Raw genomic sequence first — 24438 nt, 5'->3', positions numbered from 1 at the left:
TTGTGATGACATTTTTGACAACACTTCTGGTTAGCCAATACATTATGCCCTGAGGAAAGGGCCTGAAACCGACCCTGGGATGATATTGATGCTTCCTTGGCTATTGGGAACCCAGCAGCTTCCATGCGGTGGAGAACGCGGGCCAAGGATTGGGCCTTGGGTGTCTGGTGGGGCCCCCACTCCTAGTAAATGGAAAGGATGGAAGGCATTCTCTGCCTGCTGATGTCTCAAAAGGAATAACAGCTCCCCTCCAGCACAGTCAACACAAGAAGCAGGAGGCTCAGACACCAGGAGCAGAAGTCGTTCCTGAGAGTAATTTTCACAACTGTATTTTGCCCCAAATTCTCCCAGCCAAGTATGTACATTACATCATCCAGGAAGAAGAGTGATCCCCGGAGCAGGGGAGGTCTTGTAGCTGCTGGAAGATGGGCTTGATCTCAGTTGAGCAGGCCCCCATAGTGATTCTGTGTGAGATGGCCTCTCTCAGATCCAAATGGAGGCTTATGGAGCACTGACTGCTTTGCATTTTAGTGTGGTCAGCACAGGGGCAGAGCTACGGTGGCCCAACTAAAATCCACACAATCAACACAGGCTAGGGTGACCAGACGTCCCGATTTTATCGGGACTGTCCCGATTTTTGCTTCTTTGTCCCGTGTCCCGACCGATGTTTGGTCGGGACACTGGACAAAAAAGAAATGTTGCGCTCCGCCCCGGCTCCACCCCCCCTTCCCCCATTGGCTCCCTCCCCAAATCCCCGCCCTGGCCCTGCTTCCTCCCTCCCAGGCTTGCAGCATGGTGGCGCAAGCCTGGGAGGGAGGGAGTGGCGGCGGTGCCTGGATCCTGGAGCTGGTGAGTCAGCTCCGGCACCCGGGCACCCGGAGGGCAAAGGGGGGCTGGCAAGGGAGGGAGACGGGGGGCTCAGCTTTGAGCCCCCCGCCACGACAGAGGGCTCCTGCCCGGGCCACTGCACCCGGGGCTGGGAGCGCAGCCTGGAGGCTGCTCCAGCCCTGCAGCCCGCGGGGTAGCGCGGTGGGTCCAGGCGGGGGCAGCGTGGAGCGGGCAGGGGCCGGTTGGGCAGCGTGGGCCGAATCCCTGCTGCTGCCAGGGAGCCCTGCGCCTCTCCCTCCCGCTCGCGGCTGCGGCTCCTTCCCAGCGGGACGCACCCCCCGGCCTGCCCTGGCCACATGCGGTATGCGTCCAGCTGCTCCTTCCCGGCGGGAGGGAGAGTAGGCGCGGGGGACGTGCGCCGCATGTGGCCAGAGCAGCAGGAGGCGCGTCCCGCCGGCAAGGAGCCGCAGCCGCAAGCAGGCGGGAGAGGCGTGGGGCTGACAGCAGCAGGGATTCGGCCCCTGCTGCCAACCCGGCTCCTGCCCGCTCTGCGCTGCCCCCACCCGGATCCAGAGCGTGCCGCATATGCCCGTGGTGGGCCGGGGGACAGGAGGCTCTGCGGGGAGGGCAGCACGCGGGGCCGGGGCATGCTAATGCCCCCGGCCCCTTTTAAACGCCTGGGTTTTTTTTTTTGCTCCGCCCCCATTATTTTTTGCTCCGCCTCCCCCTTCCCCCCGCCGTCCCGATATTTTGGACTGCTGATCTGGTCACCCTAACACAGGCTCTCCATGGGCCTCTCCATGGATCTCAGAGGGGCTATTCTGGCTGCCCCTGCACCATGTGTAAAATAGCCAGCGTTTGAACCAAGATAAGGAAAATGTGTGACTTCAGGAGGTAACAGACATAATGGTGCTGTGAAAAGGACGTTGCTTTGAAACTCTGGTAACCGTGCTATATTTTGATTTCAATACAATGAATTAACTGCAGCTTAGAAGATTAGATGAGAATTAGAACTCAAAACTGTCCTCAGAGTTATTACAGCCCAATCAACCATAATTCAATAGGGTCTGTGAATTCAGAACCTCGCTGATGAGACGCTTATTACCCACCCTGCCTATAATTTTCCGTCAATTTGCCCTTCTAGTTCTTGAGCAGACAGTCTCCTGGTTTAGGGGCTGATCCAGCTGCCACTGAAGTCAGAGGTACAATAATTACTGCTTGGCTCTGACCACTAGGTCTGGCTGCCCATGACCTGGCCCTGACAGTGGACAAGGACCCCTTTGCGCTAGAGCGGTACAGACACAGAACAATGCTCAGGTCATTTATTTCCCATGTTAAGAACATAAGAACAGCCAGACTGGGTCAGACCAAAGGTCCATCTAGCCCAGTATCCCATCTTCCGACTGTGGCCACTGCCGGTGCTTCAGAGGGAATGAACAGAACAGGTAATCATCAAGTGATTTGTCCCAGGTCACCCATTCCCAGCTTCTGGCAAACAGAGGCTAGGAACACCATGCCGGCCTATCCTGGCTAAACGCATTGCCGGATCTATCCTTTATGAACTTGTCTAGTTCTTTTTTTAAACTCTGTTATAGTCTTGGTCTTCACAACATCCTCTGGCAAAGAGTTCCACAGGTTGACTGTGCATTGTGTGAAAAAATACTTCCTTTTGATTGTTTTAAACCTGTTGCCTATTTATTTCATTTGGTGACCCCTAGTTCTTGTGTTATGAGAAGAAGTAAATAAAACTTTCTACTTTCTCCACACCAGTCATGATTTTATAGACTTCTATCATATCCCCCCCCAAGTCATCTCTTTTCCAAGCTGAAAGGTCCCAGTCTTTTTCATTTCTCCTCAGATGGAAATTGTTCCACACCCCTAATCATTTTTGTTGCCCTTTTTTGTACTTTTTCCAGTTCCAATATATGTTTTAGAGATGTGGTGACCAGATCTGCATGCAGTATTCAAGATGTGGGTGGACCATGGATTTATATAGAGGCATTATGATTGGAGGGTTAGGGGTGCCTGCATTATCCCTATCAGCTTTCTGTCTTTCTGCTGCAAAGCCCTTAAAGTCCCGTAACGGCTCTCTCCAAACATGCTTTCCAGACATGGGGTCAGATCCTGTTTGCCTGACGCATACAACTAGACTTCAATGTGACTCGCATAAGATCAGCAGAATTTTTCCCTCAATGGAAAGTATTAGGGTTCTATAGTGATCTTAAAATGGAAGTGTTCTTCTCTGCCCCCGCCCCGTTCCTACACAGCTGCATGCATCTACCATGTGTCACCTAGTGGCGAGGGAACTGACGTAGAATGCAGGAGGTGTGGGTTAATTCCCAGCTCTGCCAGTGAGTTGCTGGGCAACCCTGGCCACATCAATTCCCTCACTGAACCTCAGTTTCCCCATCGGTAACACGGTGATGATACTGGCCTCCTTCGTATAGCGCTTTGAGATCCAAAGATGAAACTGGTAGATAAGAGCTAGGTACTATTATTGCTAGTTACTTCTAACTCTATCATAGCCACAATAGGCAATTAACAATCCTGAATAATTAAACAACACACCTGAAAAGTTCTTTTAAAAACTGTTGTGAAATAATAGCTGCATCTAAATGGGTTAAAAATTTCTTTTGGACATTTCACCTCTTGAATCCCATTAATCCATTTCTCCTTCTTGAATAGGTCGCCTGCGTAGCTGGAGTTCAGAAGCAATATGTTGATGTAACTCAATCAGTTTCAGTTTTGTTTCATTATCTCAGCAAGGCACATGTCACAGAGTCCTGAGTTCATACATGCAGTAGAATTCGATTCAGTGTAGTGTGTGGTCTGCTAATAGTGTCCCATACCGTTTACTTTAGTGGTGTCAGAAAGTCGCTTTTCATACATCAGGAAACATCTCTCTTTTGTCAGCTACCTGAAAGGGTCCCACTGACTGAACCCAGTTATCTTTCAATTATTTGGGCTAAGAATTGTTTCCATATAGTAGTGGATTTTCCTGTTACTCTGAATAAGAAGCCCTGATGTTCTGGTTCGCTTTGCACGTGGCAAGCTGCACAAATACACACAGCTTTCCTTTTATTCATTAGAAATGTTGTGTGCAGATCATGCACATCCTTCAATGGCACAGGTAGCACCAGGAATTTAAACACCTGTGTCGACATAACTGATAACTATGCCTGCCAGTTACCTGCTTATGCTTAACAGAACCTGTCAGTAGAGAGATAGAATAATGCATAGAAGGTGAACAGAAATCAGGGCTAATAAAAGGAAGTTGCTGGAAAGGCAATGAACGTACAGGCCAGCAAGTGGAAGGGAGTGAAATCTTCTTAACAAATTGTTAGTTTAAAAAATCATCGAATCCCACTATTGAAAGAGTTAGGCATGGGAAGCTGGTTAGCTTTGGGTCTGCAGTGCTTTCATAGGCTGAATACTACTGAAGTTAGTGGGTGTTTTGTCTGAGTAAGTACTGGCAGACTTCAAAGGTGAATCAAAGGGTTTTTCTACCTTCCAAAACCTGAGTGTAGTCATTCAAGGGTCTGTTTCCTAGAAAGGAGTGAGCTGCCTTTTTCATGTGTTTCTAGAGCCCTTTGCTCTAGTTAAATGCAAGCCCCTGAAATCAAAGAAGTGGAAGATTGGACAAATGACCAGGGAGGAGTATAAAACTATTGCTCAGGCATGCAGGAGTGAAATCAGGAAGGCCAAATCACACTTGGAGTTGCAGCTAGCAAGAGATGTTAAGAGTAACAAGAAGGGTTTCTTCAGGTATGTTAGCAACAAGAAGAAACTCAAGAAAAGTGTGGGCCCCTTACTGAATGAGGGAGGCAACCTAGTGATTGAGGATGTGGAAAAAGCTAATGTACTCAATGCTTTTGTTGCCTCTGTCTTCACGAACAAGGTCAGCTCCCAGACTGCTGCACTGGGCTGCACAATATGGGGAGAAGGTGACCAGCCCTCTGTGGAGAAAGAAGTGGTTCGGGACTATTTAGAAAAACTGGACGTGCACAAGTCCATGGGGCCGGATGCGCTGCATACAAGGGTGCTAAAGGAGTTGGCGGATGAGATTGCAGAGCCATTAGCCATTATTTTTGAAAACTCATGGCGATCGGGAGAGGTCCCAGATGACTGGAAAAAGGCTAATGTAGTGCCCATCTTTAAAAAAGGGAAGAAGGAGGATCCGGGGAACTACAGGCCAGCCAGCCTCACCTCAGTCCCTGGAAAAATCATGGAACAGGTCCTCAAGGAATCATTTATGAAACACTTAGAGGAGAGGAAAGTGATCAGGAACAGTCAGCATGGATTCACCAAGGGGAAGTCATGCCTGACTAACCTAATTGCCTTCTATGATGAGATAACTGGCTCTGTGGATGAGGGGAAAGCAGTGTATGTGTTATTCCTTGACTTTAGCAAAGCTTTTGATACAGTCTTCCACAGTATTCTTGCCACCAAGTTAAAGAAGTATGGGCTGGATGAATGGACTGTAAGGTGGATAGAAAGCTGGCTAGATCGTCGGGCTCAACGGGTAGTGATCAATGGCTCCATGTCTAGTTGGCAGCCGGTTTCAAGCGGAGTGCCCCAAGGGTTGGTCCTGGGGCCAGTTTTGTTTAATATCTTTATTAATGATCTGGACGATGGTGTGGACTGCACTCTCAGCAAGTTTGCAGATGACACTAAACTAGGAGGCATGGTAGATACACTAGAGGGTAGGGATCGGATACAGAGGGACCTAGACAAATTAGAGGATTGGGCCAAAAAAAACCTGATGAGGTTCAACAAGGATAAGTGCAGAGTCCTGCACTTAGGACGGAAGAATCCCATGCACTGCTACAGACTAGGGACCGAATGGCTAGGTAGCAGTTCTGCAGAAAAGGACCTAGGGGTCACAGTGGACGAGAAGCTGGATATGAGTCAACAGTGTGCTCTTGTTGCCAAGAAGGCTAACGGCATTTTGGGCTATATAAGTAGGGGCATTGCCAGCAGATCGAGGAACATGATCTTTCCCCTTTATTCGACATTGGTGAGGCCTCATCTGGAATACTGTGTCCAGTTTTGGGCCCCACACTACAAGAAGGATGTGGAAAAATTGGAAAGAGTCCAGCGGAGGTCAACAAAAATGATTAGGGGTCTGGAGCACATGATTTATGAGGAGAGGCTGAGGGAACTGGGATTGTTTAGTCTCCAGAAGAGAAGAATGAGGGGGGATTTGATAGCAGCCTTCAACTACCTGAAGGGGGGTTCCAAAGAGGATGGAGCTCGGCTGTTCTCAGTGGTGGCAGATGACAGAACAAGGCGCAATGGTCTCAAGTTGCAGTGGGGGAGGTCCAGGTTGGATATTAGGAAACACTATTTCACTAGGAGGGTGGTGAAGTACTGGAATGCGTTACCTAGGGAGGTGGTGGAGTCTCCTTCCTTGGAGGTTTTTAAGGCCCGGCTTGACAAAGCCCTGGCTGGGATGATTTAGTTGGGAATTGGTCCTGCTTTGAGCAGGGGGTTGGACTAGATGACCTCTTGAGGTCCCTTCCAACCCTGATATTCTGTGATTCTATGAAAGTTTTTCCACAACTAGTGTACTTCTTTGACTCTAGCGGTATATTGGTATGGTTAAAGAGTACAACCTCCCTTACTGTTCCTCTCAGCCCCCCAAAAGGAATGCAGATGCTTTATACCGGCAATAGCTCTGCCTGTACAGAAAGAGACATAACGATACTGGTATCAGGCACCGTTATGCTGAGATAACTGCATCCACACTTTGTTGTATTGGTATAATTGTATCAATTAAAAAATCACAGTCAGGACTGGTTGACACTTGAAAGTTGTATCATTCTACGTACTGCCAGAAAAGCAAAGGTGAAACAACTTTTAAAAAATATTTATTTTATGTGGTGTAGCTTTCTTATTTCAGAGACCCGTTTGGATAGCGTTTAAATGAGGAAAGGGAGCATGAGATCTGTTACTTTAAAAGTTTTCTGGCTGTATTCCTCAGAGTCTGTCTGAATAATGGAGCTCAGCCTTGACCGAGGCAAGGAGACAACAGCCATTGAATACAGCAGAAAGATCAGAACAAAACACAGGAAACAGATCATAACACACGTACGAGTACAGCGTGAGGCCTAGGGGTGGCAGGTGGGGGGAGGGGAGGACTGCAAAGAGCTGTACCTAGGAAAGGAGACAATAGCACATGTACTCTTCATTAATCCGGGCAAAGCTTTGCTCCTATTACTGCCGTCCTTGTCTCTCCCCCTCACTTGTGTTCTACAACCCCATTGTGACAAGGCTCCATTTAGACTGTAAACGTATCTAGGGGACTGCCTGTATTTTATGTGTACGATGCTTATATAATGAGGCCCTGATCCTGACTGGGGCCTCGGTGAACGAGTGGAATAAATGCTACTGCAGCTAACTGGTAATGTTAGAGTACAGAAGACCTCCAAAGGGACCCTATGTCCTTGGCTTTGTGGTGAAAAGTAAAACAAATGGGATGGACAAACGAATACCTACCCAGCTCGAAATTCCTGCATGTCGGGCTTAACTGTAGTCCTCAGTGCACATCTATGGTGTATCTAGACATTAAAGGCAAGCCCTGGTTTGCTGTAAGTAACCTGTGATCTGCAGGAGATTGGCAAGAAGGTTCCAACCCTCCTGATCATTTTACATTTTTGAGGCTATATCTGCAAGGAAAAGGACTTTAAAAACAAAAGGGGCTGAAATTCTTCTGGCTTAGCAATTCAGCAAAGGCCAAGTCTACATACATACCTACTCTAGGCAGGGAACTCTTGCATAATTCACTTGTGACATCACAGTGTTTTCATCACCTGGAAATCCCTCAGAGCTCTGAGCTCAGGTGTGATACCTGCCTCACTTTCGCTTTCCCTTTCCAAACACTTTGCTGCTCTTTGCTGGGTGACAGCAGAGCTGGGTTTTTCTGCCCTAGACTAAAGCAAAATGTGGTTTCATGTTATTTTTCTTAACCAGAAAGAGCCTTTTGGTATAAAAGCAAGAGCCATGGAGAAGAAAAACCACATCCAGAGCCAAGAGAGTGGCAAAGCAGCCCTGAGACACAAGAGGCAACTAAAGCAACATCCCAGCAAATACACGGCAAGGTAAGAGTGACTAGCCTGGAGCCTCTCCTTACCACACAATTGTTCTTTACCGAGTGATTATATTGTGCTCTATGGTAGACAGCAAGGAATATATGTTGTACAAGCAAAGTGCGTTACACCTGTAATGTATTATTAATGGCTGACTATTTAAACAAAAAAACCCTCTGATTCATGAATATTTTCCTGGAGAAAATCAGAGTTCAAGTTGGTATGATTTGTAGGTTGTTTTAGTTTTGTATCTGGAGAATTGTTGGGTACTTGCAAAAAGGGTTTGCCTTCCCCAAAACTTTCACAACTGATATTTCATACAAAAATGTGCATGGATTAAAAATAGTTCAGTCATCAAATTATGGAGAAGAAACAATGTCGTGACATAGGAGACCAGCAAGAAAATACGACTATCAAATTTCTATCAGACAAAAAGAGTCTATCAGAACTATTTTGCAAGTGGCAGGTATATATTTGCGTAAAATTAGGATTCGCTCGTACTTTGCTATACTAAAAGAAGCAGGATAAATTTGTAACAAATGCTGTAGGATGATGTACCCTGCTGCACCTACTAGATACTTTGTTTGACTACATAGTGAGCAAGTATTTATAACAGCTGAAGTCTGAAGGGTGGTTTGAAAAGAACAGATAATTCTGCTGAATGTCAATAAGTTAGTTTTAAGAAAAAGAAGAAAACATCACTTTCGCCAGCTGTTTAATTTCATTCATTTCACAGCTGATCAAATTAGCTGGTTGGCTTGAGGAAGGCTTGAGAAATGGTAACAATTGTTTTACTTCCCAGTCCCCTATAGGAAGCCACAGCTCAGAGCTGGGCATTTCACTGATGCTGTGTCACCAGCTGCCTCCTGCAGTAGATTTAACCATGTTTGAAGAAACAGTAAAAAAAAAATTTAGAGCTAGGTTTGTCTCCAGTGCAGACCTAGCTTATGAGACGGCGTCCAACTCGCTGGCATGTCAGTGATGTATCTCTCCCGTTCTGTTTCCCTTAGGGAAAATGGTGAACGTAGGCGACAAACTTCTCTTTGCTCTGGCCATCTGGACGATGACTACAGAGGCCTTTCCCAAAGGCACTGAGAGGACAAAATGCCACCTTGCAAAATACAAGTCCCTGCCACCTCGGGAACTGGAGGCCTTCAAGAAAGCCAAGGACAAATTTGTAAGTGTGAAGAACACACACTGGGCAATAACAGCACTGTGAGCCCTAGGCTGTCATCGGAACAGCGGCCCGCTCTGCATGTCCCTTTGCACTCAAGGAAGAAGCTGAAAACCAACTACCAAGAAGGATTTCATTTTATTTTTCTGCCAGCTCGAGCACCCTGCTGGCCAGCACCAGGCTCTAGCACAGCGCCTGCTGAACCCAGGTCCTCTCCACACTGGAGGAGAACGACAAAGCACAGTTTAAACTTGGTCATGCATATCACTGTCATATCCCTTGTGGATACCAGCCCTAGAGGTACAAGGGAGACATTTGATGTCAGCATCTCATCTCCCTGCATCACCACTGGGATTGTGTGGAGAGAACTGAGGGAAGAACTAGTACAGGTTTGTTCCTGCTCCTACATAAATATGGGTCTCTGTTCTTTCCTTCTGCTTCCAGGAGGATATGATGCTGTCGTCAAACCGAAAATGCAACACCAGGATTTTCCACCGGAACTGGGAAGTCAAAGAGCTGTCGGTACGAAAAATCTCAGCCAAGGGGCACAAGAAGGTCACATGCTAGCACAAGGGTTCTCAAACTGAGGTCGCGGGGGGGGGGTCGCGAGCTGTCAGCCTCCATCCCAAATCCTGATTTGCCGCCAGCATTTATAATGGTGTTAAATATATTTTAAAGGGTTTTTAATTTATAAGGGGGGGTCGCACTCAGAGGCTTGCTGTGTGAAAGGGGTCACCAGTAGAAATGTTTGAGAACCACTATTCTAGCAGATGGTTCCTTCCTAACATGTGTCCCTTTCTCGCTGAATCTGATCTCACTTACCCTTGTGCTAATCTGACACAAGGCACTTTGACCATTGACCATGGAAAGATTAACAGAATTAAATCGGAGACTAAGGTTTATGATTTCAAAAGGGCTAACTTTAATAAATTAAAGGGACTAGTTAGGGAAGTGGATTGGACTAACATATTTAGGGATCTAAAGGCAGAAGGCACCTGGCATTATTTCAAGTTGAAGTTGCAGGAGCTGTCAGAGGCCTGTATCCCAAGAAAGGGAAAACGGTTCGCGGGCAGGAGATTTAGACCGAGATGGATGAGCAAGCGTCTCAGAGGGGTCATTAAGAAAAAACAGAAAGCGTACAGGGAGTGGAAGATGGGAGGGATCAGCAAAGAAACCTACCTTATTGAGGTCAGAGCATGTAGAGACGGAGTGAGAAAAGCCAAAAGCTGTGTAGAGTTGGATCTTGCGAGGGGAATTAAAACCAATAGTAAGAGTTTTTATAGCCATATAAATAGGAAGAAAACAAAGAAAGAAGAAGTGGGACCGCTTAAGACTGTAGATGGAGTGGAGATTACGGATAATCTAGGCATGGCACAATATCTAAACGAATATTTTGCATCAGTATTTAATGAGGCTAATGAAAGGCTGAGGAATAGTAGAAGCAAGACGGATGGGAATAAAGGAGTGGGGGTTGACATTACCGTATCCGAGGTAGAAGCCAAACTCAAACAGCTTAACGGGACTAAATCGGGCGGACCGGATGATCTTCATCCAAGAATATTAAAGGAACTGGCGCAAGAAATTGCAAGCCCGTTAGCGATCATTTTTAATGAATCTGTAAACTCGGGGGTGATACCTTTTGACTGGAGAATAGCTAATGTGGTTTCTATTTTCAAGAAGGGGAAAAAAAGTGACCCAGGTAACTACAGGCCTGTTAATTTAACATCTGTAATATGCAAAGTCTTGGAAAAAATTTTGAAGGAGAAAGTAGTTAAGGACCTTGAGGACAATGCCAATTGGGACAAATTACAACACGGTTTTACGAAAGGTAGATCGTGCCAAACCAACCTGATCTCCTCCTTTGAGAAAGTAACAGACTTTTTAGACAAGGGAAATGCGGTGGATCTAATATACCTCGATTTCAGTAAAGCGTCTGATATGGTACCACATGAGGAATTATTGGTTAAATTGGAAAAGATGGGGATCGATATGAAAGTCCAGAGGTGGATAAGGAACTGGTTAAAGGGGAGACTGCAGCGGGTCGTACTAAAAGGTGAACTGTCAGGTTGGAGGGAGGTTACCAGTGGAGTTCCTCAAGGTTCAGTTTTGGGTCCGATTTTATTTAATCTATTCATTACTGACCTCGGAACCAAATGTAGGAGTGGGCTGATAAAGTTTGCAGATGACACAAAGTTGGGAGGTATTGCCAATTCGGAGAAGGATCGGGATATCCTGCAGGGAGATTTGGATGACCTTGTAAACTGGAGTAATAGTAATAGGATGAAATTTAATAGTGAGAAGTGTAAGGTTATGCATTTAGGGATTAATAACAAGAATTTTAGTTATAAGCTAGGGACGCATCAGTTGGAAGTAACGGAAGAGGAGAAGGACCTCGGAGTCCTGGTTGATCGCAAGATCACCATGAGTCGGCAATGTGACGTGGCCGTGAAAAAAGCTAATGCAGTCTTGGGATGCATTAGGCGAGGTATTTCTAGTAGGGATAAGGAGGTGCTGGTTCTGTTATACAAGGCATTGGTGAGACCTCATTTGGAGTACTGTGTGCAGTTCTGGTTTTCCATGTTTAAAAAGGATGAAATCAAACTGGAACGGGTACAGAGAAGGGCCACTAGGATGATCCGAGAAATGGAAAATCTGTCGTATAAAAGGAGACTCGAGGAGCTCGGTTTGTTTAGCTTAACCAAAAGAAGGCTGAGGGGGGATATGATTGCTCTCTTTAAATATATCAGAGGGATAAATACCAGGGAAGGAGAGGAATTATTTCAGCTCAGTACTAATGTGGACACGAGAACGAATGGATATAAACTGGCCGTCGGGAAGTTTAGGCTTGAAATTAGACGAAGGTTTCTAACCATCAGAGGGGTGAAGTTTTGGAACAGCCTTCCGAGGGAAACAGTGGGGGCGAAAGATCTCTCTGGCTTTAAGATGAAGCTTGATAAGTTTATGGAGGGGATGGTTTGATGGGATAAAGTGATTTTAGTCAATAGGTCAATAACGTGCCATAACGTGCTGGTAATTAGCAACAATGGTCAATGATGGGATATTAAAAGTTACTACAGAGAACTTTTTCCGGAGGGTCCGGCTGGAGAATCTTGCCCACATGCTCGGGGTTCAGCTGATCGCCATACTTGGGGTCGGGAAGGAATTTTCCTCCAGGGTAGATTGGCAGAGGCCCTGGAGGTTTTTCGCCTTCCTGCGCAGCATGGGGCAGAGGTCGCTTGCTGGAGGATTCTCAGCGATTTGAAGTCTTTAAATCTTGATTTGGGGACTTCAATAGCTGAGTCAAGGGAGACAATTCTTCCGGGAGTGTGTGGGTCAGCTTTTGTGGCCCGCATCATGCGGGAGGTCAGACTAGATGATCATAATGGTCCCTTCTGACCTTAGAGTCTATGAGTCTATGACTTTGTAGTCACTGATTTAGTCAGGAGCATGTCAGATCTGACAGTGGCTCTTTCTCGGTGTAAATAAGGGTCACCTCTCACCTTCAGTTCAGGTGCCTTCTCACTGGCTATAAACTGGTGTCAAGAAAGACATGTGCAGATGAAGCTGTTTCCAGTCAGGAGTGATTTAAATATTTCATTTATTGACAAATCAAGAAAGCCCTGAGTGGTTTTGGAAAATCTCCTGTTTCAACCTAGTCTGCCTGCCCGTACGCATGGGAACTTCTAGTCCTGTATCTGCACAGCTGTGCCTCTTTCTCCCACAGACACTCTCTTACCTACAAGTTTCTCTCCCCAGGTGCACGATAGAGTCATCCTGGTAGAGAACGAGCTGGACTTTACCATTAACGTGCTGGAGAATGTTGAGGACCCCAGTCTGTCCAAACTGCTCTCAAGGCCGCTAGAAATCCTGACACAGATCAGAGGGGACCTGAGGGACTGTGTGAGTATTCAGTGCCAGATTTCTCTTTCAGTGCCAGCAAATACTTGCATGTGGCTCTTGCTTTGGGCCCATCCGTATATGGGACATTGAAAGCGGGAGTAGTTGATATGACATGCACAAGGGTAGCCGCCTAGACTATGTCCGGGCAAGAACTGCTCTGCGCCTGTAGAGAAAGGGCTTTGGTCCACTGTCGGCTGAAATCTCTGGGCACCAACCAGTCTGTATCAACTTTGTTTTCAGACCAGACAAACTCATTCTCATCGACACTCCAGGAGGTTGAACAATTGGCTCCAAAATTTCCATAAGAGCAAGGAGACGGTGAGTAGTCATTGGAGACAATGAGGAAAGTGAACTTCCATACAAATTAGAGAAGGAACACGCCTACTAGGTTTCCATCCCAGAGGCCAGGGCGGGATCCATTGTGCAATGATGTCACAGACTACAGCAACAGCTAATGTATGGTTTGAATTATGCTGCATTTCATGATAGTAGTTAAACTGCAGTTTGCGTGTGCATCTGCTTGGGTTCCAGAAATCCGCATTCACATTGCTCTGTTTCCAGCACTCACCCTCTTTCCACATCTTCTGTGCTTCTTATAGATATGCACTTGCCTCCTAATTATGCAACATACCCGTGGTGGCTTTAATTTAGCCCCATTCACACTTCCTGTTGTAAATATTCTCTCATTTCCCAGGAAACAACTGGCTGCCTGGAAGCATCTGTGATCCTCAATCTCTTCCGACTGCTGAACAAAGACTTGAGATGCGCTGCCTACATGGAGCTGTGTGTGTAGCCATCTGGTCTCTGCAGTGCCCGTGTCCACATCTACTTAGAGACTGGAGAGTCCCTAGCCTGAGAGCACCGCATACATATTGGGAGAAGTCGTGTGTGAACCAGGAACATTCATCTTCTCCCTCCGGCTGCTGATCATAGATCCCCGAGCAAACGGATTCCATCCTTTTATACCAAAGAATTACACAACAGTTGGCCTCCAGGTTGCTCCAATTTCCAGCTGGTGCAGCACTCTAGACTCCTTAGACTTCACAGGGATTTGGCCCTCTGGGGATATTATTTATTGGATGTAATTGTATTGTCCCTATATGAAAGCATTTTCAAAGTCAAGGTAACATAACCAAAAATATTGGAAACATTTAATAAGCTTTAATTTTAATAAAAAACACACTCCGTTCTAGGATTTACACACTAGTCATGGCTTCGGATCTCTTAGAAACAACCTCAGGAAATGCATTAATATTGAACTTTGGAAGTTCTTACTGTACAGATCCTCGACAGATGTATTTATACAGAGTGTATTTTTATCTTGCTGCTGCTTTACGTATTATTACAAAACTGAGAAGAGTAATTGATCTCTATGGCTTCCTGACTGGAACCAAAGCGTTATTTATTATGGATCAGCTATTTATTTTTATGTATTTATCTATTACTAAGATGGTGCCTTTTTATCTATAATTGTGAACAAATACAATTGTTTTCCCAGGCCTTGGCATTCCTGTCTTTTAATTTGTAAACAAGAATATTGGGTGCACTGGAGTAATAAAACCCAGCTCCTATATAGTGCGGTGCAGTAGTAGATCCCAAAGTGCTTTACAAAGGAAGTCATTCTCATTATTCCTGATTTCACAGATGGGGAACTAAGGCACAGAGAGGCAAAGTGACTTGTCCAAGATCACTCAGCAGGCCAGTGGCAGAGCCAAGAATCCTGAGAGCTGATCTTACACTGTAGCCACTAGGCCACACTGCCTCTCTTTTGCATTGCGAAGCTGCTTGCTTTTGGATCACCCTCACTGCATTTCCAAACACGCAACTAAAAGGCCAAAGAGAGATGTGACTCTTGTCTTTCTCCTTCCTTTTGGCATTACCATTAGAGCCAAACAAATGTTCCCTGGGGAGCCCAGACTAAATTCCTGTGACTGTCAATTCCGTAAGAAGCTGGAACCTCAGACTAAGCTCGCAGATTGCACACCATTTCAGAGCAACCCTGAGAGGACTTCTGCACTTGCGGCAAAGTCCAAGCAAAAACTAAGCTCCTACTTTGTGGCTTGCAAAGTTCACACATGACAAGATTGAGAAACAGACAGGTTCCCACTGAACTGACAGCAATACCCCTGAACTGACAGCGCTGCCTCCTGGAGCTGAATGTAGATTGCTTTCCCCAAGACAGCTGCTTTAACTACACACTGATCGGAGACTTTTAAAATACCAACCGGGAGTACTGTCACATTTTTTCCTGAGTGCAAGAGTCATTCAGCCTCCCTCTAATCTACACTCCTTGCCTTAGAGGATGTAGGCCCAATGTCTCTGTTGGATGGTAGTGTTGGCACTGCCACTCTGGTGTACTGTGCTTGACCTGACCACAAAGGCATGGCTTCACTTGCTACTGGCTGGTTTTTGGCTGGAACAGGCAGTAATGGATGCTAAACTGTATTATACTGTTCAGTCACGTAGTGCTGTGTGCAAAATACATTATTTAAAGCTTACTGAGCCATACCTGGTAGAGTATTAAAGAATCTTATGATGAACATATCCGGTATATATAAGCAAGCTCTGTGACCAGGCCATTGCTGGTAGAGGAGAACGTGACTTGTTGTCATGAGTAAACTAAGAACAGAAACAGAAGGAAACAGCAACAAAAGTTGCAGACAGAAGGAACAAAGCAAGTAAGGTTGCAGGATCTCATCAACATGCCACTCTTCAATGCCTCAGAAAATGTCCACTTTGACAAACCTTTACAATGGACAGGCTGGAAATAATATTTTTCAAGATTTCACATTGTTATCAAGGTCCACAAAGAAACTGGAGATATGCAGGTATATTCTTTCATTTATGCCGTGGAGTCGCAGGCAGAGCATATCTCTATATCCTTTGATTTTTACTCAACACATTCACAAACGTGACTATGCAAGCGTTCTGGCTATGTTTCATGCGTTCTTTATACCTCAGAAATAAGTGGTTTATGAAAACTCGAGAATTCGAGAGCCATGGGAAAATGTTGAATGTTTCATAAGACTTCTGCATATTCTGGCTGAAAACTGTGATCATATCAGACAGTCTAGTTATTGCATTAACAGATTAAAAACCTTTCACAGCAGCTACCACTGAAAGATTTAATCTTAGCCACAGCTATTCAAATAACAAAGCCATTAAGCAAAAAAACTAGCTTAGGAGCTGTTAACAGATGCAGCATGAGTATTAAAAGGCATTACCAGAGAGCTCTGTGACTAAGAGGGACAGATTCAGCCTACATCAACAAGGTGTGGAAAAAGTCATAGTTCAAGAAATGATGCATGTCAAGCCAGAGACACATGGTGTACTAAATGCACAAAATATGGACATTTTGCACCTGTTTGCTGCATCAAAGCAGTCAGGGAGTTGATCATATTACAGACAATTAAGAGCCATTGTTTCTGGGATCTATCACTTGTGATGATATAGAGCTTGCCTGGTGAGTGAAACTGCATATTTATGGCAGCAATGTTGAGTTTAAAATTAACTCAGGAACTGACATCACAATCATCTCAGTTAATTAAAAGAGTCCATGGGAGTAAGATGCTCACCAGGCATGACCTGTATAGGCTGATTGCAAGTCAGACTGGGTAGAGGGTTCTGAGCTAGATGCAGCCAGAAACAGTCAGAGATGTGACTGGTGTGAGAGGACAACAGAAGAGGCTGTAAGGCCGAAGGAAGAAGTATTCTGCAGAGTCTTTCTCAACCAGCTTCTCTACCCAACAGGCCCATGCACTCACAGCCCAGCTGCAACGATTCCTTACTAGGCATGGAAGAAATAAAAGGAAGCGAGTTCCCTTACTACAGTGGTTTGAACGGTTACAAGAAAAGATACATGTGCTAGTTCCTAACTCTGCAACTTCGGCCACGCCTCATGCTGAATACAAGTGTATCCGTGGCATAGGGGTGACTCAGGCTGAGACCTTGGCCTGCCCTTGGTAAGGGCATTATTTATGTCAGTGCCTCTGAAAACACACAGCCCCTCCCCAGTGGTGAAGAAGAGTCCTTCTCTAGACCAGTGTCCTGGTCTGGAGTACCTTGGAAGGCTGCTACCTCTGTGCCTCCAGCCTCCATTCTCTGCTGTTTCCCCTGGGCTGTACTGTACTATTGCTGCAGCTTCTACTAACCTTCTGCCAGCCCCGGCCTGCTCCCCTGCCACACTCCCATTCAGCCTGGCCCAGCTCTCAGGCTTCTGGTTCTCAGTCTCCCTGGCCCAGATCTCAGACAGGCCCTGATCTCAGACTACCGCTTGGACTAGTGCCAAAAGTGCTTCCCAGGTTCTCCTTCCCCCAGGCCGTTGCTTCCCAGGTAAATCACAAACATGGATAGTTAACCTGGATGTTATCGAGACTGCAAGGGAAGGCTCACTTCTGGGAACAGTCCCTTTCTGCCCAGTTGTGAGACCACTGAAACCACTCTCCTCCTACCCTTCGCTGATCAGTGATGACTCGCAGAGTCACTCCTGAGGACGGGGGAAAAAATGAATGAAAAGGCTGCTCAGTGGATCGTTACAATAACACCGCAAACCCGGAAGCTGGGCAATGCTAAGATTAGAAACAGAACTCGCCTACTCTAGGCAGGGAAACCTTGCATCATTTGGTCATGATGTCATGCAGAGGTTCCCTCACCTGGGAATCCCTGGTGAGGGCAGAGGGTTAGGAGCTAGATGCACCTGCCGTACTTTCATTTTCCAGTTTCCATTGATCAAGAAGCAGCATTAACGTGTGGGGTTTTCTCTTTTGACTAAAGGAAAACAAGATTCCATTTTATTTTTTCCTAAAGAGTATAAAAGCAAGAGCAATGGCAAAGCGAGGCTACATTCACAGACCAGAGGGAGGCCAAGCAACCCTGAGGAAGAAGAAGAAGAGACTAAAGCGATTTCCCAGCAAACATGCTCCAAGGTACGTGCCTCTAAGTCTCGGGCTTCTGTCTAGCACATGGGCTTACTAGACTGATCTGCTGTGATCTACTCTAAAGAGTAAGGATCAAACATTATCCATTCCTCTAAGTATTTTACCGGTTTATTTTTTATTATTAGTTCTGGGGCTGTAAATTAAGAGGCCTGATCTGAAAACATTTGTGAATAGAAGAGTTGAGTTTGCTCAGCTGTGATCTTTGGGGTCAACCCACCAATGTATATATTTGATTGTAGTCCTCTTCTTCCTGCACCCCTTCTTTCCCCACTTTGTCAGACTGTCAAAAATACTGTTTATAATCCTTGTAACCTGGAAATGGAGTGATGCGTGGAATTCCCCTTTCTGATTCAGTAGGAAAAATGATGAGTTGCAAACTGCTCCTGGTCCTGACCCTATGGGCAGTGTCTACTGAGGCCTTTCCCAAAGGTGCTCAGATGAACAAGTGCCACCTCTCAAAATACAAGTCCCTTCCACCCCAGGAACTGGAGACCTTCAAGAATGTCACGGACAGATTTGTAACTGCAAAGAAGACACATAAGTGGGGCAATAATGGCAATGTGAGTGCTAGACTGTAGTTTCAACAGCAGCCTTCTCGGCATATTACTATGGGCAGATGAAATTAGATGGGAGGCATATGCTTAGGTAAGGTTGAGCAGGGCCTCCCAGAGGATTCAGGGGGCCTGGGGTCTTCAGCGGCTGGGACCCCCCGCCGCCAAATTGCCACCAAAGACCTGGCACTTCAGCAACGGGTCCCGGGATGGAAGGACCCCCGCCGCGCGTCTTCAGGGTACTTCAGTGGTGGGTCACGGGGCGGAAGGACCCCTGCCGCGGATCTTCAGGGCACTTCAGCGGCGGGTTCCAGGGCGGAAGGATCCCCCATAACCGAACTGACGACGACGACCCGGAGCAGAAGAAGCTCTGGGGGTCCGGGCCCCGCGAGAGTTTTCCGGGGCCCCAGAGCGAGTGAAGGACCCACTTGCCCCCCCATTTGGTTGGGGTGTAGGGTTGCAGATACAATAGAGAGAAGTCTCTCTGTCTGGATCTTCTTTGTTGGTGATCCCTCACTCAGTCGTAGTTAAAAAAGGGCAAAGCTCAGATATGTGGGGAATGGGGAATAGGGATCATAGATGTGGAGAGAGGCAGAGTCATGGACAGGGCAGGAAGGTGGGAACTGATCTAAGGCAGAATCACAGATTAGACAATAGCAGGGAAAGAATAGGATTCTCACTATTAGAAAAGAGCGAGGAGAGAAAGAAGGGACAATCTGGCTAAGTGGGTGTTCCTAATCCGAGTCAGTCTAAGGACGTTTGGACCTGGCCAGCTCGGATTTCTTACAGAGTCAACCGTCCTTAATCTTAAATCTCAAAAATTTCTGAAGGGGGTTCAAACTCTGTCCTGAGTTATCATCAAACCTAGAGAATGAGACCCAGTTTTTAAATATCTGCAGTCTTTCCCTTCCAAAGAAAACTGGGTCTAGTCCTTTAAACAGACAATCTGAGGACCCCAAATTCATGTCATGCCATCAAGCAGCATTAGAGAGATCCAATCACTCAGATTAGTGGTCAAATTATCCTCCGTGTCAAGAGTTAAAGGATGCTGGTTCTCAGTTAAACTCCTGCACAAATGCAGTTCACAACCTGAAACCAGCCAAGCAATATGACAAGAGCGTGTTATTGACGTCTGTCCTGTCTTTGGCACCTTCTTGGAAAGAGCCAGGACTCTAGGAGAGCAGCATTGTTAGGGGATCAAAGTGTTGAGTCACATTCTGCCAGGATTTGGCACCTTTGCATGGCTGAATGGGGTTATATGATGTAACTGAGGGCAGAATTTGGCACTTCCTCCCCTGATTTCCCTCCACTTACACATTTCCCCGTGTTCTCATTTTGTGCCTCCAGGAGGACATCGTGCTGTTGTCAGACCGAAAATGCAACACCAAGATTTTCCACCGGAACTGGGAAGTCAAAGAGCTGTCGGTAAGCAAGACCTCTGCCAAGAGAGATGCAGTTACAAAATAACACTTGCTTTTTTCCAAAGTTGCAGTACTGTCTCTTTCCAAGGTGGATGCTGATTTCAGGTGATCCTTTTGTAGATTCAGCATAACATGGACAGGGAATTTATTCCCAAATGACACAGGAGTCATCTGAGGTTGGAATCTGGCCCTTTTTCTATTTCTATATTTTGTATATCCTTAGGGCTGGGAAACCAGACAAATGTTGAGACTGTGAATCAGTTTAAATATTGCAGCACAATATTTAGCATATGATAAAGCAAGCCACTGAAAAACAGGGGCAGGAGACAGAACAATATATTGTCTGGCTTCAGATGGTATCAAATAATTGAGCCAGGAAACAATTTACATCTCAACATCTCTAGCTTGGCCCTGAGAAATTGAAATCACTGTTCCCTGTTAATACAAGGAATGATACTAACTTTATCCTCAGTTCTCAACAAACCAAAGGCTTTTTCACCAGCAACTCATCCATACCTGTCCTTATCATCTATTTCCAGACTGAACTTAGTTAACCTCCTTCACATAAGTAGCTCCAGGTCGTGTGGCAGGAAATCCTCAGTTTCTATATTTTGGTTTCCCACCAGCGAATGTTTTAGTTCTCTAAAACCATATCCACATCTATGTACAGCCACTTGGAAGATCCAGAAACCGTTCCCCAGAAACCGTTCTCCAAATCACCAGCAAAAAAAAATAAAAAATACTTGCCCTGCCCAAATATGTCTTCAGATTGTTGTAACATATAAAAAAGGTTTGAGACTGATCTGAAGCACAACATGTTGTTGGATTCCAAGGAAGGAAGGTGTAAGTAACAGAGTCCAAAGGTTCAAGCAGGCTCTGTGTACAGAGTGGATTCAGACCTCCCCTGCGTCTTAGGTGTCTTCCCATTGGCCAGGGCTTTGGAAAGTCTCCCTAAGCAGGCCACGCCTAGCTGCTGCTAATGCAGACATTCCTTATCTCCGTGTCTGCGACTCCCCTGGACACACTGTTTTACCTGCACATTCTCTCCCTAGGTGCACGACAGAATGATCCTGGTGAAGGAGGAGCTGCACCTCGTTATTGACGTGCTGGAGAACTTTGAGGATCCCAGACTGTCCGAGCTGCTTGTGAGGCCATTATTAATCCTGAGGCACATCAGAGAGGACTTGAAAATCTGCGTGAGTATTGGATTGCAAATGTCTCTCGCCACAGTGGGACTGGGAGTTGTCTGTTGAACTCCCAACAGCACTAATTTCTTAAGTGAATCCAGGATCTAGTCATCCTTGTGCCAGTAATTGTGGACTTTACTTTGCACCCCCCTTTATAACAATGAAAGTGTCCGGATTAGGTAGTTGCTGTATGCCTTGCTCATATACATAATCTAATTAGCTAATTAACTTGATTAACTAGTTAGGGACAGATGATGCCCGGCTGCTCTGCTACTGTGCAAGCAGGTACGTCCCCTCCTTCAGCACCTGGGCTGTAGTTTGGTATCACTGCAGATACTGTGCTCTCTGTAGCACAGCTACGGTTGTTTCCATGTGCCCTCCAGAACATCGCAGTGGAGGTGGGGAGGAGCCGGGAGGAGACAGAACCCTGGGTGGCTGCATAGACTGGGGGAGTATGCTGCACTCCTGCTCAGCTCCAGGGCATGTTCGGTTTCTATTCAGTGGAGTTCCTCCCAGAGCTCTTCTGGGCAGCACAAGGCATACCTCCCCCTACACAGGGCCATTCCCACAGGGCTCAGTAAAGCCCTTAGTTAACGCTTCAAACACTTCTGAAGTTGAACAATACCATACAAATGCTTGGTATTATTAATAGAACACGGCAGGTTAACATGGAATCCACACGTCTAAAGAACAAGATAAACTCAATCAAACCAATTTGTGCCTTGGGCTTGTACCGAGAGGTAGGAGGCTCAGCCATTGTTCCTGAAATCTCTACTCATGTGCCAGTCTGCTTCATGTATTGATTTTCTTTTCAGACCAGCCATCAGCCTGACGCCCATCAACGCTCCAGGAGGCTGACTAGCTGGCTCCACAAATTCCACGCAGCCAAGAAGATGGTGAGTACATTTGGCAAACACACAAGACAAATGTTCATCACATGTTAGTGGGAACAAATCTGTACAGGTTCATCAGCTCCATTCCCTTCCCATGGGGCCAGTGCAGGATGGGTGCCCTGTATATTGTCCAGGGGCTTCTGCAGTCCAGGTGTCCTGAGACTGAATTAGTTCAGAAAGCTGGTAAATCTCCCACATCAGGAAGGGTCATTACATCTGCTGCAGACTGTAGCGGACCAGGCATCCAGAAAACAGCCTTTACCTTGTGGCCTTGTTTGGGTCCTTCCATAGGATGCAAATAGCAGAATTTCACGTAGCATCTGATCCTCCATTGCTTTGCACTTTATACCTGGTGTAGTCATTTATATTTGTGCAAAATGCTGCTGAATCTGAAATCCCCCCTTCCTCACACTGTTGGCAGAGCTTTACACCAACTTGCTATTTGCTTTGAAGAGGTGTAGATGCTGGGCTGGGCAATGGGAAAACAGGCCCAGAGATAATTCATTCAGACAGATCTGCCAATGCCCAGGCCTTCTTAAGACTCAGATATAGCCAAAGATAATACCCTTCAAATTTACTATTACCCCAGATCATTGTGCCCTTTGCTTCATTCAAACTCACTGGTTCATGTAACAGACTACAGCACACGTTGTTATATACTTAGAAGTACAGCACGTTAGAGCACGGTGTACATGAGTATTTCCTTAGGTTAGAGTGTTTGTAAGGTCTTGTCTACACGGAGACGTCCAGGAAGATGAATCTGAATTAATTAGAGGTGTGAGTTTGAAGTGGATTAGTTAAACTGCATTAAATCCCTGTATGGATGCTGTTATTCAAAGTTAAAGTGAATTCTGGAAGTGAAGTAAAGTAACCAAATTAAGACCACTTAAATTTTGAATGAGGGTGTTTACACAGGAATTTAATGCCATTTAACTAACTCACTTCAAATTCACACAGTTAATTCAGAATATCTTTCCTGGATGTCCCTGTGTAGACACTGCTCTGTTCACCCTTTTTCTGCATGCACTGTTCTCCCTATTTATTTGCACCTCCCGCCTCCATCAGGCCCACGGTAGCTTTAGCTGGCCCATTGCTAGCCAGCCATTCTCTGTTACAAATGTGTTCACTCCCTCTCTCCTGTCCCAGGAAACTCTGGGGTGCCTGGAAGCATCTGTGGTCTTCAATCTCTTCCGACTGCTGAACCAAGACTTGAAGTGTGCAGCCTACATGGAGTCTTGCACCTAAACGCCAGATCTTTACTGTCTCACCTCATGCGTCTAATCAGACACTGGAGAGCCCAGCGAATGGGAACCCTGAATCCTTCCTACAGGACACTGTATTTTAACCAGGCGTGATGCTCTTTCCTCCTTGGCATTTTACCATGGATACCCATCACCCATGATCTCTGAACAAAAGATTCACATACAACTGATCTTCACGAACAGACCTCTCCAACTCCAGTTGCCAGTAGCTGATTGGTTGTAGGCCAATTCCTTAACTGCAGCTAAAGTGTAGGGCCTGTTCCTCCTGAAATCAATGGGAGATTGGCCACTGATTGCAGCGGGATTAAAATTTAGCCCTAGAGGATATTATTATTTATTGTATTGGTTTATTGCTACACACAAATATTTACCAATGGTATGTTAAGTGTAGCCGTTACTTATTTTAATTTAAAGAACTAGTTTTTTCACAGTATTTCATTAGTGTCTTAGAAAGATGCTGGAAAATGCAATAATTTTGATGCATGGAAGGTGTTGCTGTATTAGACAGATTCCGAGAATCTATTTTTGTTTCACTGGCTGACATAATGATTCGATCCTTATTTAAGCAAATCTGATTTTTATTTAAGTTATTTATTGTATCTATCATTTATTTATGTGCATATTTATCAAATGGACTGTTTTATAATATTTAATGTTTTTAATATTTTTATAATATTTAATTTTTTAATATTTAATAAAACTGGAAGATGTAAAATTAAAACTGAAATGATATACATTGATGATTGACCCTCTGCTTTCTAACTGCATTATGTTCTGATCTCATCACCTCCAAAAATAGAAAACAGCAAAAGTAATTAGAGGCAGAGAAGTACTTCCAGATGAGGAGAAATTGAAGACATTAATATTGCTTAGATTAGCTGGATGGTGAGAGGGGACATAACAGAGATACTTAAAATAATGAAAAGTGTAAAGTTATAGGTATGTCCCCACTATAGCAAATCTTAGGAAACCGCTGGTGGCAGGACCGAATATTATGGGGCCTTTAAATTGGCCAAAAAGCACCTACTATAATTAGTATCCTATATTTACCACAGTATATGTGACACACTCCTCTAGAGTAAAATGCTGCTGTTTTAACTGGAGCTTGAATGTATCATGTATTCTTGTTTACTTCCTTTTTATTTGTATGCATTGAAATCAGTGTGAAGACACAGCTCTGGAAAAAGTATTCACCTG

The 24438-nt window shown here is 45.5% G+C and overlaps 2 protein-coding genes across 2 annotated transcripts; both read left to right on the top strand.

Moving 5' to 3' along the window:
• The first annotated feature begins 8931 nt into the window (after positions 1-8931).
• On the top strand, positions 8932-14293 carry LOC101944520 (interferon lambda-3-like). The gene is made up of 5 exons (XM_065561293.1): positions 8932-9093; positions 9535-9612; positions 12847-12990; positions 13231-13308; positions 13685-14293. Exons 1-5 carry the CDS (start codon positions 8932-8934, stop codon positions 13781-13783), a joined length of 561 nt encoding a protein of 186 aa, XP_065417365.1. The 3' UTR covers positions 13784-14293.
• Positions 14294-18289: 3996 nt separating this feature from the next.
• On the top strand, positions 18290-23783 carry LOC135974277 (interferon lambda-3-like). Its single transcript, XM_065561292.1, has 5 exons — positions 18290-18445; positions 19826-19903; positions 20952-21095; positions 21902-21982; positions 23126-23783. The coding sequence occupies exons 1-5, from the start codon at positions 18290-18292 to the stop codon at positions 23222-23224; spliced, it is 558 nt and encodes a 185-aa protein (XP_065417364.1). The 3' UTR covers positions 23225-23783.
• The last annotated feature ends 655 nt before the right edge of the window (positions 23784-24438 follow it).

The sequence above is a fragment of the Chrysemys picta genome, chromosome 11, assembly GCF_011386835.1.
Source record: "Chrysemys picta bellii isolate R12L10 chromosome 11, ASM1138683v2, whole genome shotgun sequence".
Lineage (NCBI taxonomy): Eukaryota > Metazoa > Chordata > Testudines > Emydidae > Chrysemys > Chrysemys picta.
Note: the sequence above shows the minus strand (reverse complement) of the source record. Positions and strands in the feature narration are given on the sequence as shown.